At 40.1% G+C, this 15596-nt stretch overlaps 1 protein-coding gene across 3 annotated transcripts in view; it reads left to right on the top strand.

Annotated features, from left to right (window-relative positions):
- The window catches only part of mpp2b (MAGUK p55 scaffold protein 2b), a 29430-nt gene extending 18332 nt beyond the window's left edge, over positions 1-11098 (top strand). For all 3 annotated transcript variants that reach the window (XM_061756234.1, XM_061756235.1, XM_061756233.1), the window contains 10 exons: positions 2292-2444; positions 2702-2857; positions 3399-3626; positions 6572-6703; positions 6809-6911; positions 8544-8612; positions 9495-9656; positions 9743-9945; positions 10124-10252; positions 10352-11098. In XM_061756234.1, the coding sequence (XP_061612218.1) occupies positions 2292-2444; positions 2702-2857; positions 3399-3626; positions 6572-6703; positions 6809-6911; positions 8544-8612; positions 9495-9656; positions 9743-9945; positions 10124-10252; positions 10352-10528 (1512 nt within the window). In that variant the 3' untranslated portion in view covers positions 10529-11098. The remainder of the gene's footprint in view (positions 1-2291; positions 2445-2701; positions 2858-3398; positions 3627-6571; positions 6704-6808; positions 6912-8543; positions 8613-9494; positions 9657-9742; positions 9946-10123; positions 10253-10351) is intronic.
- The last annotated feature ends 4498 nt before the right edge of the window (positions 11099-15596 follow it).

The raw sequence follows: 15596 nt of genomic DNA, 5'->3' as shown, positions 1-15596 counted from the left end.
CTAGAACAAAAGGTTATAAGGTTGTCAGAGAGCAAAGAAGCTCTCCTTGCCATTTTTGACACGTGGCACAAGGTATCTTCTAATTAGGAGTGTCCAAGAGGTATTAGCAGAAAACATTTGGCACTCATTTCTAGAGTTATTGTCACTAGAAGTAACTGAAGGTTTGTCATTATTAACAACTCATTGAACTGGGATTTCTGTTTCTCCATTTATTGATAAAGCAGCCTTTGATGGATCAATGATTGACCTTTTACTATTTGGCAAGAATCCAAACAATTTTCACATTTCTAATTGTGCATTTGACCGCACATTGACTTCACTTCTATGTCAGCCGAATCTCATTTAAATGATTGTAATTTGTTGTACTTACATACGATCTTATTAATTTTTTTGCCCGCTTGAATACAGAATAAAAGTTGTATTTTGGATGTCAGTGTGAAGCTATTTAAATGTTATCAGGCCTTTAACCAACACAGTTAAAAAAAATGTCTTGCAGTTCTGACATGTTGTCTTGGCCTAAACCTTCCCTCGGACGAGTGCGTACACATCCTGCTTTGAAGTCGATATTAAAAAGTAATTTAACAGGGATGATGTAAACCCATTCTTGCCGTCTGGCTCATTACTTGCTCTACAAATTCACACCAAAAAGTAATACCCTTGCATGAAGTTCCTCTTTTTCAAGTATTGGGTCAAAAACGAAATGGGCCCTGCAGTGGCAGACGGTCTTCTCAGCGGTTGTCCTCATATTATGTCACTTCATTTGCCAAGAGAATGGGCAGAAAACAAAAAAAAAAAAGGGCATGTGGTATCACAAATGCATTCAAGGAAAGACCTGCGGCTGTACTTGGTTGTTTACAAAATGTATTCCTTCTAAATAAGGATGGCAATGTTTATTTCTAACAATGAACAGAGTAGCAAGCTGTTGTTGTCTCAATCCAGAAAGATGGGTAGATGGAGAGACTAATCTGCTCAGGCATGCTATGAGTAAAGGTGGATTGACGCAAAACCTTTTTTCCCCCCCCCCCAGGGTTATAGACACTCTTGACTCCAGTGGTGCATCCATAAACACTTAACAAGCTATTGCGTGCTGAGCCGCAGGATAAAAAGCTTCGGTGAATTGCATTGATTGCACCGACCGCGCTCACAATAGAATCAAGCAATCAGTCAAATCTGTAACGGTATGCAAAATCAACTAAGCATAACAAGAGACATCACTCGGGTTCTGACTTTTTCTCCAAGAGTTGGACACTTTTCACATTTCTTTGCCGGAAAAATGGTGCCCAATGTCTCCCGAACAAGCACGATTTGTAAAACAAGGCTTGCTGTTATGTACAGTATCAAGTGGTTATGAGACTCTCATTCCATTTTATGACAGTCTGACATTTAGCTGGAAGTTGCTGCAGTAGAAATCAAGAGGTGAAGGCTTACGAGTTGTCTGTTGGGCTTTTTATTGCCCAGTCCATCCGCCCGTGGGGCGAACGTATCGACAATCAAATGGGCGCTCATGGATTGAAAAACAATCTCGTGTCAATGATGTCATGAAATATCTTAACACTTACCGAGCCAGCAAATCGGTTTGCTCTGACATCACTGCCCAAAGCCACGAGGGGGCAGATTTCAATGACATCACACAAAACATTTTATACAAGCGGAAATGGATGGACTATAATCAGCAAACAATATACCTGCATTATTAGAAAAATGAAGTTGGTATTAATCTATTCCTTTTGAGATTCTGTATTTCGCATGAGAGGGCTCACAAAGAGCCAGACGTTAACAGATTGCTCCAGCGGGTCACAATGAATTCTGCCAAAACAAGCTTGTTTCGATTCGCTCATAATGGCTGACCATTGTCATAGTCCACGCGTGGAAATAATAATTTTGCTTAGGGCTGAAGGAAATGTTGGATAGCCATTATCGTCTCATAAAGCATATGGCTTTTTGTATAATACACTCGGTTGCAGTTTATTGATAAAAAATAATCTTACAATCGTGGCGCGAATAACTCATCATTTGCTTCTGGCCCCAGACCCGAAATATAGAAACCGTGTGTCCTTGACTGTAGAGGAGGAGAAAGTGAAAAATTCATGTCTCCTTAAAATATTAATGTTTCACAAAAAAAAAAAGCAAAAAAAAAAACAAAAGCTTGTGCTTAGTGTAGTGTTTTTGTGTCTTCTCTGTAATTGAATCTTCACGGACAGTCCAGCAAAAGACAGAAAATATACACACACTATAGATGCTGGCCAAAATTCTACTCACGTACCATCTGCTTTCTCCCCATAAAAACCAAGGCTCACGAGCGCTTTGAAGAGCCCAAGCTGGAAGCCGTGAGGGAGAACAACGTGGAGCTGGTCCAGGACATCCTCAAGGAGCTCGACCCTCTGGCACACAGGAGCCAAGCGGCCGACGAGCTGGTCCGCATCCTGAAGGAGCCTCACTTTCAGGTTTTTAAACAGCGGCTCTAAATCTCACTGCAAACTGTGCTTGCAATGAAGAGGCGTGCGGGGCTAGACCGGAGTTTATGCTTAATGGCCCGTGCTGTGCCGGCATCGATATGATTGATTTGGAGCTCCTGTAGGCTTCACAGTAAAGTGAGCTCAAGCCAGAGCATCTTTGTATTTGCATCGTAGCACGATATTGCTATCATCTCATTGCAATCCCCCACATTTTCTGTCACCCCCCCCCCACCCTCCCACTAAAGTCTCTGCTGGAGACGCATGATTCTGTCGCCTCCAAAAACTACGAGACTCCTCCTCCCAGCCCTTGTGCCTTCATGGACGCAGCCCTCAACAACCAACCCGTGCCCCCTGACGCCGTAAGGATGGTGGGCATACGCAAGGTGTCTGGTGAGCACCTGGTGAGTTGTCGATAAATAAGCTCATGCTGAAAATATGAGGAACGATCAATGAAACAACCCAATAAAATAAGATTGGAATTTTCCACACACGCTGCTTAGTAATGAGGATTTTGTTTTGTTGCCTTGAAAAAGAAGGGAAACAAGATGTTTCCCACCTCGTGACACATAATAGAGAGGATTTATCTGAAGTCAGTTCATTAGCTTGTGAATCAATACTGAAAGTGTCATTGCCAAGTACAGCAATTGCTCTCTTTTATACCTTAAAATACAGTAATCCCCCGTATTTCTGTTTTTTCTTTCTGTGGAGCCTATCCCCAGTAACTCGCAGAAAAACTCACCTTTTAGTGGTTTTTTTTCTTGTGCTCTTTCTGAAACACCCTAAGATGCCACAAGATCCCGCCAAAGCCTTGTGACAATAGGAACGTAGTATAGTAACTAGTGTCAGGGAAATATGTGAAAGCAAATAACTGAATTGAATTACTGTACTGGAGTTTATTAAGCAAATGCATTTTGCTCAGCGTGAAACGCTTGTGTGTAAAAGGGAGTGACGTTTCGCGTGGAGAGCGGCGAGCTCGTGATCGCCAGAATCCTCCACGGCGGCATGATTGACCAGCAAGGTCTGCTCCACGTGGGCGACATCATCAAGGAGGTGAACGGCAAGGAGGTGGGCAACGACCCCAAAGTGCTGCAGGAGATGCTGAAGGAGGCGAGTGGCAGCGTGGTACTGAAGATCCTGCCCAGCTACCAGGAGCCCCACACACCCAGACAGGTCAGGCCGTACAACCAGATCTTGTCCACGACTATTGTCTGGAATCTTAAGTAGGACAAACTGATCACTGTATGGCATCTTTTAGCACAGGGGTCCCCATCCTTTTTGCTAAATCACAGCCTGGTTTCTCAGAAAACAATATTTTAGCAAAGAAATACATTCAAACAAATGATTAAAAACACAAGTCACTGTTACACTGAATGTATTTGTTGGCGTTATTTGTTACCATTCAGTGAGCTTGTCCCATCTTGGGGTAATTGGGGACAATGACACGCAACGTGTGTTCCTGTAATTTCTCGTGTGTAATGCGCAAATGGAAAAAACGTTCACATTTTATAAATGTATGCCACCATCTAGTGGTTATGAAAAAGCTGTACACTTTCATTCCAAAATGCCACCGCCACCTAGAGGTTATGAGAAAGGTGTACACTTTTATTCTGATATACCACCGCCACCTAGTGGTTATAAAAACGGTGTAGCCTACACTTTCATGACAATATGACATACGTACGTACGACTACTATGTACAGTTGTGCTCATAAGTTTACATACCGAATTTGTGAAATATTGTGTTTTTTTTTTTAAATATGACTGATGACTGAACAACAACCATCATTAATTTCTTTATGGTTATGTTTTGTTTAATGATAATGCTTTTCTGTAATGCTTGACTGTTTAATTTGGATCCCATTAAAATAAAATTAGATGTGTTTCACCTAGCCCTTCCTGTTTTCTTCAAAGAATTGTACCCATCTCACAAATTCTGCCTGGGTAATCAAACATATGAGCACAACTGTGTGTTTTCTCATTTACTAAATAAAAGTAAGGCTGGGAATTTAAAAATAAGAGCCAGTAAAGAAAAAAAATGGGAATTTAAAAATAAGAGCCAGTAAAAAAAAAAAGTGTAACGTGTTCAGAATAATTTTTGGAAAAAAAATCTAACAAAATACAGACAATACATGTTTTGATCATACGGGTATAAGCAAAATCATGCATTATAATAATGCATTATACATAGGTAGAAGGGTTTTCCAGAATTTTGAGGTCGACTTTGGGGGTGTGTATTATATATGGGTGAGCATTATACACATTAGCATTATTATTATTTTTGTCATTTTGTTTTGGTCACCATCATTGCAGAAAATCCTTCTTTTTAAAGATAGGCTGTTGGAAATGGAGACAAGGAATGTATTAATCCAGGCTTGTCTTTTAATGCATTTTAATCCATCTGCGGTCCCTTCTCCAGGTTTCCTATTTCTCGACAAATGGGGTTTTTACTTTTTCCCTGCCGGATTGGGGGGTCTAGATCAGGGGATGTCGTCAAGCTTTGCCAACTTTGGGCCTGTGAAGTCCTTTGAGACTCTTTTGTGATTATGGGCTATACAAATAAACTTGATTTGAGGGCTTTATTCCTTCTTTTGCCAGCCTGTTTCAACATATTATGTCGAGCTGCCTTGGTACGTGAGAATCACCTGTAGCGATAAACCCTTGTTTGAAGTCAGACTACTAATATTGTCTCTAAATTGTAGCTCACTTTTTCTTGGAAGTTGTAAGATCGTCTAATCATTTGACGTAAATTCTCCAAAGACGTTCATTTTTTTTTCCTAAATCATTTTCGCTAGCTTCCAGGCTTACTTTTTTACGACAGTATCACATGACCGAAACGAGCAGTTTGACATGGTACAGAAGCACAGGGCGATGCACATGATTTTCAAATTAAAACTTCCTTCAGACTCTGATGAGCAATAAAATATTTGGGTTCAGTCTCTCTGTAAAGGTCTCGGACCGTTGATGATCTTTGATCTTTTTGTGTGCTGGGCCCAAGAAATAGCATAATGGCACACGTCATTTTTGAACGGTTTCAGAAAACAAGAAAAAAAACACACTGTGCGGGATTCCCATGACCTGGATGACAGTCTACACAAACATAAAAAAAGTTTTTTTAATTTTTTTTTTATGCTATTAGGCCACCGAAATCTATTCCATAGTGAGGTGTTTTAAGTGACATTGGTTCCAATATCTGAATCTTTTTTTTTTTGCGTCACTTAACCAAATGCAAAGTGAGATTTGAATGGATCAGAAATTGCAGTTTACAAAACAGACAGAGACACTGGAGTCGTCATCTGACATTTAATCTCATGTGTTCAGATATGCAGCGAGTGTTTCATTATTAGCATTTTCAGCGCTGGCACTGAAGAGGAAAACGGCTTCCAATTGTGTTTTGTCACCCAATGAACATCAGCTTTACAAATCAATGGTCTGCTAAGAAAGGATGTTTTCCTCCGTAGCAGAGACTCCATCGATGTTCCTCTCATATTACCATGATTTAAGATATTGATCTTAGCCCCGGGGACATTTTCTATTCTAGTGACATTTCTTGAGAAAAAGGGGGCTGTCAAGGGGTGCCCTCAAATGTCCCAAATGTTAAACATAAACTCATTTCAATTGTAATTATTTCAAAAGGTACTGTTTAATAGCTTTGCATGTTATACAGCTGATCGTAATCTCAGTGTCTGAAACATCCCTCTCCTCGCTGAGCTCACACCTTGAGCTGAAACCTCTCAAACGTTGTTTAAACTCAACGGCTGATACACACACAGCAGTGTAGTTTTTTTTTTTTTTTTTTTTTTTTTTTTTTTTTTTAATAATGATCATACATCACTGGAGTATGAGAAAAGGCGTCAAGTGCAGAAGGGGGAGGGAATGGTTTCCATGGCTACGCATTTTGGCTCGCTCGCGCTCTCTCACTCTCGCTTTCTCTCCTTGTTCCTCTGATGCTGCCCTGTCTTTGAACGTTGTGGTTATGAGCTGTAAGTGCCTAAATGAATAACGCTCAGTCTTGAGACAGAGGTATTCATTTAACAGTATTTAAAACCCGTGCGAAGTGCATGCCCGTTTGTTTTGAATTCTCTTGGACATAATCCCAAATCTCTTCCTCATTCCAGGCTTTTGTCAAATGTCACTTTGACTATGACCCATCCCACGATAACCTGATTCCATGTAAGGAGGCGGGACTTAGCTTCTGCAGTGGAGACATTCTGCAGATTTTCAACCAGGAAGACCTGAACTGGTGGCAGGTCAGACCCACGCTCACACACGCACACACGCACAGTGTTATTCAACGCAACAGGGGAGCTCAAGGCCTGCTGGCCTGTTTGTTGCTCATCTTGTGTGTTTCGCAGGCCTGCCACATTCAGGGAGGTAGCGCAGGTTTAATTCCAAGTCAGCTCCTGGAGGAGAAGAGGAAAGCGTTTGTGAAACGAGATCTGGAGCTCGTTACTACAGGTACGACCTGGACGACACGGCTCTCTTCTCGGCGGCTCTCGGGCGAACAGAGAGAAACGCTTCCAATTATGCAGATTTGACCCCATGCTGCATAAACACGCTGGGAACAAAGACAACATCTGTTCCGCTCAGCATCATGCATGCATTTCACCCGTGCTGTCTGCATGTGAGCGCTTGGAGAGGTGACAAGCTGCTGGTTTTTATACTTCGCAATCAGCCTCGCTAGGATTGTCGATTGTTGATCAATACTCATCTTCTCGCAAATAAAAAGGAGGCACGTTCCTTTAGCGCACGGGTGGGGAACGTATGCAGCCTACCGAACATTTACTAAACGTTTACTTTATCAGGTGTCCTCTATTATTTATTGCGGTAAGTTAGTATTTTGATTTACTAGAAATAATAAAGATTGGTAAAATGGACAATTTCACATCTACTGTACATTTTTATTTATTTTATGAAATAATTGGTCAATTAATTTACTGTGAAGAATAAAATAAAAAAACATCAGTAAAATAAACAATTTCTTAATAAACTGAACACATTTTCCATGCATTTGATCAAATAATTAATTATAATATATAATATAATAATTATAATATAACATTATTCAATTAAACAATTTCACATATACACTGAGCACATTTCTATTTATTTTGTTGAATAATTTACTGTAATAATAAGAAATATTAAACAATTTCACATAGGCACTGAACCATTTTTATTTATTTTATTACTAACTCGTTAATTCATTATCATGAATTATAAATACAATTTTAAAAAACATTTTTTTTTAAATATTTGGCGATCATTCTGTCAGAGGTTATGGTTTATAGCAGGGCTGGGAAAAGTATGGCACAGCGTTACATTATCAAGAGTCCTGTAACATTTTTCTCCCCAAAATTTGATAAATAAAACTCTATTTATTTTTCATTCATTTATGACGATAGTTGATTAATTGATTTATCTTACATAATAAAATGTTTAAAAATGTTCATATATATTAGATTTTTAAAAAATATATTTAATTAAATTAATTCTAAATAATAACTTTCCAAATCAGAATGGATCATTTTCTTAAAACTATTTGATGTGTTATTGACACATTTTAACTAACAAATGAGCTGGCCCGTCTGTCTGTTTTGAAAATCAAATGTGACCTCTGAGCACAAAAAAAAAAAAAAAAAAAAGAAAAGGAAAAAAAACTTTGCCCAGCCCTGTTTTAGATTCATGGGTTGTGTGCAGTCAATAACAGAGACAAAAGCTGTGGTGAGTCATAGAATTGCACTCCACTTTCTGGAGAACAACTCAATGACATAAGTGCCCTTGGAACCACAGAGGGACATCATCATCGTCCGCTCTTCATCCAAAGCCAACAATGGTTTGAATTGCCCATTCAGAATATTGTCAATATAGTTGTAGTGATATTGCCAAATGTTTTAGGGCAGCTATAAACATAGGTTTATGACTCTCCACAAAAGACATTATTCCTTGTATCTAACAAGACAACAAAGGGACATTCTCAGAGTGTTTGTATGGCGCCATCGAGTGGTCACATCTGCTTACAAACATGTTGCTAAGTATTGAAATGGTTGACCAAAACAAGAATGTTCAATGTGTTTGGGTTTCTCGCAGGTCCTCTGTGTGCTGGTGTGGGTGGCAAGAAGAAGAAAAAGATGATGTATTTAACCACCAAGAATGCAGGTACAAACGGGGGGTCAGCAAGAAAAATTGCCAATTAATTATTTACATTGTAACTTTTAAAAACAGTGCACACCTACATATGGGGATCAAAATAAACATAATAAACCAATTATTTCTTTGGGCTGATTTAAAGCTCTGATATGATTGTGACATATCACATAAATCTGATTTTTTTTTTTTCTAAATTGGTGGGTTTTGTAATTTAGAGGAATAAACTTCTATTTTATTTTAGAACAAAATACTTTTTTTAGCGAATATAGTCCTTTTCATTTTTTAAATGTACTTGTTAAAATATCATACTTTCTTCCCTCGTTAAACTTTGACTCTAATATCATAATATTGCACATTTTTCTTGAAAAAATGCAATATTTTTTTTTTCTGTAAAGCAGATGTCACCAACACCACATAGCCCGCGACGTCCCGTGAGTAGCCTGCAGGCCTGTTCTAGAAATAACTCGCCAGTGAGGGAGCATTGTAATTTCCTAGGAATGTTTTAGAGGTGATAATTTGAAAATGGAAAAACTTGCAGACTGATAAAGTCTAACTGATTGTTTTTCAATCAGTTTTCTATCTTGTTAAATAGTTGCTGTGAGAAATCCATTACAGTTACAAGTATGTGTCTTCACATAGATCGATATCATTAATAATAATAACATAATTCAAGGGAATTTGAACAAATTTGTTATTTCAGAAGTGTGTATCAAACTTGTAGCCCTTTGCATGAATCAGTACCGAAGTAGGTCTCAGTTTCAAAAAGGTTGTTGACCCCTGCACTAAGAAATATGATTTGTATTTTTCTTGTGACATTATGACTTTTTAATGGACCAAAACCATACGTAGTGCTCACAATCACATTCCTTATCAATGGTGTCTCTTTGAAAGAATTTGATCGGCACGAGTTGCGGATCTATGAAGAGGTCGCCAGGGTGCCGCCGTTCCGGAGGAAGACGCTGGTCCTGATTGGTGCGCAGGGCGTCGGCCGTCGCAGTCTGAAGAACAAGCTGCTGGTGTTGGATCCCCAGCGGTACGGCACCACCATCCCTTGTGAGTGCAAATATACACCAGCTGACTATATGCCACGTCCTGACCATTTAGTTTCATGTCAGAGCTTTCCACTTTTTTTGCTTCAGTCACCACCAGAAAACCAAAGGTGGACGAGCGAGACGGTCAGATGTATTCCTTCATGACACGCAGCGAAATGGAGGGCGACATCAAAAACGGACGTTTCCTGGAGCACGGCGAATACGACGGGAACTTGTATGGTACCAAAATCAACTCCATACACGAGGTGACGGAAACGGGAAAGATCTGCATCCTGGACGTGAACCCCCAGGTAGAAGAATCCCGCGCCTCACGCCAAAAATTTGGGATAGTCGGCTTTTCGGGGGAAATTTCTAAATGAGGCTAAAAATCAAACCTTTACAAGTTAACCCGATTTGACCTCAAAACGTTTGAATGCGCAGTGATGCAACAACAATAATCCCTCCTATGCAAATATGCATTTTCTCAAGGCTCTCAAAGTCCTGCGGACGTCCGAGTTCTTGCCCTACGTCGTGTTCATCGAGGCTCCAGATTTTGAGGTCCTCAAGGCCATGAACAGGTCGGCAATAGAGTCAGGAGTGGTGACTAAACAATTAACGGTGAGTGGAAATATTCCGAGTAAGTAAAAGACTACCTGGTGGCCAAACACAAGCGCTGTGCGCGCACTAACATCCTCCCCATCGATGTGTTGCCTTCAGGACTCGGAGCTCAAGAGGACGGTGGACGAGAGCGAGCGCATCAAGAGGGCCTACGAACATTACTTTGACCTCTGTATCGTCAACGACGGCCTAGAAGCAACATTCCGACTTCTGCGCTCCGCCATGGAAAAACTCTTAAACGAGCAGCAGTGGGTGCCTGTCAGCTGGGTCTTTTGAGTTTCCGAGCAGAGCAGGGAGAATGGTGGACCACGTAACTCCCGCTGCGACGTTCTGGGGCGGAAACGTGAAGTGGTGTCTTTGGACAGACTTGGTGTTGTCTTTAATTTGTCATCATTCTGTTGATATTGAAAAGGATCTAGAGTTGGCGCTTGGATTTTAGTGCAATTGTGTGAGTGGGTGTGTGCTTATTGCAAACTTGTTCATAGACGTATAGAGTAGGGACAAGTATAATTTGGCCCATTGTGCGGGACTAATTGTTGATGGCAGTTTTGTTCTTGCACTGATTAGAAAAAAAAAAAAAAAAAGGGTCATAATTGCTTTCACATGCAACAAGATGACAGCCAATCAATACTTTACTTTTGGACAACCCTCACGTCAACATATATTGAACAAAAATAGAAATGCAACATTTTTGTTTTTGCTCCCATTTTTCATGAAATGACTCAAATGTCTGAGATTTTTTTTACGACGTAAACAGAAGGCCAACTTCTCTCAAATGTTGTTCACAAATCTATTCTCAATTGCCTTTCCTGCACACATAAAGATGAAATAAATACAATAAATCTGTGTCAGTCAGTGAGCAGTTCTCCTTTGCCGAAATAATCCATCCACCAAAAATCCAGGTGTGGCATATCCAGATGCTAATAAAACAGTAAGATTATTGCACAAGTGCACACACACACACACACACACACACACACACACACACAAAGGTAACTGAGCTGGTTTCATCTTGGTTTTGTCTCTTTTTCCCCCAAGGATGGCAAACACCAGACTGTCTTGTGTTTTGGAAGATTATGCTTTGGTCTGAGGTGTGCTAAGAGTGAATTTGTCCTGATCTAAGGGTCCGAAACGGGTCAGTGGCGACAGTTAAAGTCTTTGATGTCCGCTCATGAAAAATGCAATCAAATACAAAAGTGTTGCATTTGTATTTTTATACAGTTTAATTCCTTAACAGCAAATTACCACAAGATGGCGCCAGAGTAATACTTATATTAGATAGGGCTTCGGGCTGAACACGAAAAAGTGAACAACAGGATGATTCGCCCAAAAACTCTGCGAAGAATCACAAATATGCAGGGGAACTCTGTAAATTGCACTTAGATGCAACTGAGTGCACTACTTGGCTGTCGCCAGCAGAGGCGCTGCTGATTCAGTCCCCACTAGTTTGACGTCGTAAGAAGAACAACATGTCAGCTATAGGAAGTTGAGCGGCATCACCGTACGGCATTATCTTTGCGCAATACAACATTGGCATTGTATCTAGTTTCTTTAATCCCATTAAAAACAATATTTAAAATGAGCGTTTAATCAGTTAATTTATTCTGAATTGTCCCCATAGTTGAACAAGAAAATATAGTGCAATGCCCATTCCTAGTCAAGAGTCATGTATTTTAGATAGAAAGTTATGTCGAAAGGGTCTATATCTTTTAGCCTTCCAAATCTTAAATAACGTAGTTTAATGTTTACATTGGATTGCTATAAGATGACGGGAACATACCAAATGTGATATTTGTATTTACTTGCATATATTTTACCGCCTCTTCGTATAGTATGATTGTATTTGTTGAGAAAGGTGCTTTATTTGTGTTTCTTCACTCGTCTGGAAAATGAACAGCAATAGAAACATACAGCACATTTGCTCACACACATTGATCTTTTGTTCTTTCCATTAAACACAGCGAGCGCAGTAGAAAATTAGCCACTGTCGACTTGTTGACTACAGCCTGCTTGGTTTACTTGTATTTGTAGCACTGAGAATTGCAAACCAAGTAAACATAATCTTCGAAGAAAGGTAGACAAATAAACATTTGTTACCTTTTCATGTTATGTTACAGCTGATGTTGTTATTTGTGATGTGCAACTTTTGCCTTAACATGCTTCGAAAAGCCAAGGACATTTAAATACCCGTTCCAAAAATACTGGCAACTTAGACATTTATTTTACCTTCAACTTGATAAGTAGTCTATTGTAATAAAGATTATAATATCACACAATGACAGCGTTGGTGTGACTGGTGTGTTTAAAGAGGATTATTTACATTGAATCTTTCAATGAGAAGCAGACCAACAAAAAACATTTTTCTATATCATAAAATCGCACTGTGTGCTTGTTGCAAAGAGTTCAGCTGTGGCGCCTTTGGGCGTGGGGGTGCGCGTGGGTGCTGGTCGAGGGCAACGGAGGCCCAGAGGGGGTCCGCCAGTGATGAGGAGCCAGCGGCAGCGTGATTGGATACATCTCGTAGGCGGGCGGCGGGCCCCCTGGCCAAACACTCGTCAGTTTGGGGTCAAACTGGAAGAGATTTGAGTTTAAATGTAATGAACAAACAAGCTGTGGGGGGGTGTGGGGGGGGGGTATCTTTCCAGAGTTAAGATCAAGAATTATACATATTTTTGCACTTCATTTCTTGCCGTGGTGAAATTGGCTCATTTTTGGGGTCACCCCACCCCCGCATACTTCTGGGCCAATGGCGAGTGCGGCTTTCGTTAGCTTGGATCTCGAAAACAAGCGAGTGCCCAAGACACTAAAATCATTTTTGTGGCGCATGGACACATTGCCTAGCACGCCCGGCACCACTACAACTTTATGCAGCAAATAAGTAAATGTTGCATTTACTATTAGCCAAACATTATTATAATGTGAGACTTTAACATTGATCCATGCTAACACTGCAGCTCTGCTTACCTTTTTGGATTTTACATTACAGTGCTTCGGCTGCAAAGTGGTTGAAACGTGCAACATGTTTAATATTTCGAATATGACATTGCATCATATTCACAGATTCGGAAATTGTCAAAATATTACAAATTGCTCTCAGTATGGCGCATGTTTAATTGGCGTTAGTATTATGGTAAGGAGGGGGGGGGGTTCCCTTGTAAGTGCTCCCTGGTCTACTGATTATCATTTACTGGTTTACCCACCAGTGAGTAAGGTGGCGGCAGATCAATGGTGCTGTAGCGAGGAGGAAGTCTGTCGCAATGTCGCTCCGCCGCCTCCTCGTGACCTTCTGCTAGCGAAATGGCTTGAATGGAGACGGTAGTTTCCACTAGAACGGTTGCCACGGTGACATCATACGCCGCTCTCTTCTTCTTGGCGTGCAAGTAGAAGCAGAGCAGCACCACAGCGATGGACACCACTAAGCACGGGAATCTGGGAACACGTTATCGTCACCATTAGGGTTTTGTGATTTTTTACTTGGATTATTACTCTTCATTTGGACTACTCACACATATTGAAATATATTCACAAAGGCCATGGCTCCCACAAAGACGATGACATCACTGTAAGACCAAAACAAAACAATATATATATATATATATATTTTAAATAGTGCATTAAATTTAATGTGGTAATAAGCTGACATATTGAGTATTTTATCAAATTCAACATCTCAAGATATTAGAATATTTCATAAACAATCAAAATGGTCGGAAGTGGCCTTCTGAAAAAAATTGAACTAATCAAACAAATGCACTTTCCTACTATATTCTTTTTTTTTTTTTTAGATCTGTATACACAGTACATATCAAAACCACAATGCAAATGAACATTTGTACAGTAAAGTCAATAAAACCATATAATACTAGTTTTGATTCCGATGTTCACATCACACAACATAAAACAATCAAGCGAGCTGTTAAAAAATGTAAATACACCTTGCAGGTGGTTCAATGTCCCAACATATTGTGTCACGCCTCCTTTTACGAAAACTAGAACAGTTTGAGCGCAAACTGTCAAATTCCGTTGACCTCCGATGACCCTGCAGGCTTTACACTGACAACAGTCACATTGAAAACCGCAAAGGTGTACCTTTGAAAATGTGTAATTCATTCGCACAACCTACTCTTTGGACCTTCATCCTATAAATCGAACCTCATTGTAGTGCTCAGTGTCAGCCGAGTCTATATAACTCTGTTAAAAACAAAATTATACTAAACATATGTAGCACATATATATATACTTGCTGTGTAATATTGAGTCTTACCTTATCGAGGAATCCCAAACATAACCCAAAAAATGTCCCGAGTTGTTCGTGGCTCCAAAAGAGTAACGTCTCACTCGTAATGTGTTCACAGCGTGAGCGGCTTTTTACAGCGTTATTGTCTCGTTTAAAGCCGCAGGACTTCAACTTCCTGTTTCAGACATTTCCTCGATAGATGTCAGAACTTTATGTTGCTCAATGAACGTGTGAGTGTTACACTTTTGCAATAAAAAAAAATAATAAATGTTCGCCGCGTTGCGTAAACGCTGTTCAGTTGGATGGACTGAATAGATTCAAGTTGAATTATTGTTCAATACTGGCTAATATGTCACAAATCTGCCCTCTAGTGGCTGTGAGCAGTATAGGGGATGACGTCAGAGCAGTCTGATTGGACGTTTAGTTAGCATTGTGATTTTTCTACAATGCCACACTCGATGGAATAAAGAAATGAAACCTGGGCTTTTTTTCTCTCCACCTTTTTTGCTTGAATTCAATGGCCATTGTACTGCTCCTCTTTGGCCACCTGAGGGCAGTATAATACAGATACAGATAAACATGGAACTGGTCAAAACTCCTCAGTAAGCTACAGTAATATTAGACGTTCTTTGCAGAGGATAAAGCAAATATGGCTCTGAGTATTGTTATTATCTGTCAACATGTGTTGCTCCGCCTTTTGTGTCAAATATGCTTAAAGCGTTATAACACCTGACGTGACACGAAAACTCACAAAATTTGGCATGCACATCGGGCCTGGTGAAAAATTGGATAATTTCACGTTTTCGGGCGCGATTTCCCCAAAATGGCTCGACAGCGGCACCTAAAACGATGCAGAAAGTACATCAAAAGACAACTCGGTGATCCCGATGACCTACTATATGCCGGTGGCTACGCGTGTAGCACCCCCACACGAACAAAATTGTCATTACAACACATGTCCTAAACTCGACAGAAAATGATCTACGGCCTTGTAAATGGAACATTCACAGAAGTTCCAAGTCCGACCATCATTGCTGACAATACGTACAGTCGTGTAGTAGGCCTAAGAGTTCATTACCTTCTTTCAACACCCGCATTAAACTCAAT

The sequence above is a fragment of the Phyllopteryx taeniolatus genome, chromosome 19, assembly GCF_024500385.1.
Source record: "Phyllopteryx taeniolatus isolate TA_2022b chromosome 19, UOR_Ptae_1.2, whole genome shotgun sequence".
In the NCBI taxonomy this organism is placed as follows: domain Eukaryota; kingdom Metazoa; phylum Chordata; class Actinopteri; order Syngnathiformes; family Syngnathidae; genus Phyllopteryx; species Phyllopteryx taeniolatus.
The sequence above is the reverse complement of the archived record's forward strand: the minus strand, read 5'-3'. Positions and strand labels throughout refer to the sequence as shown.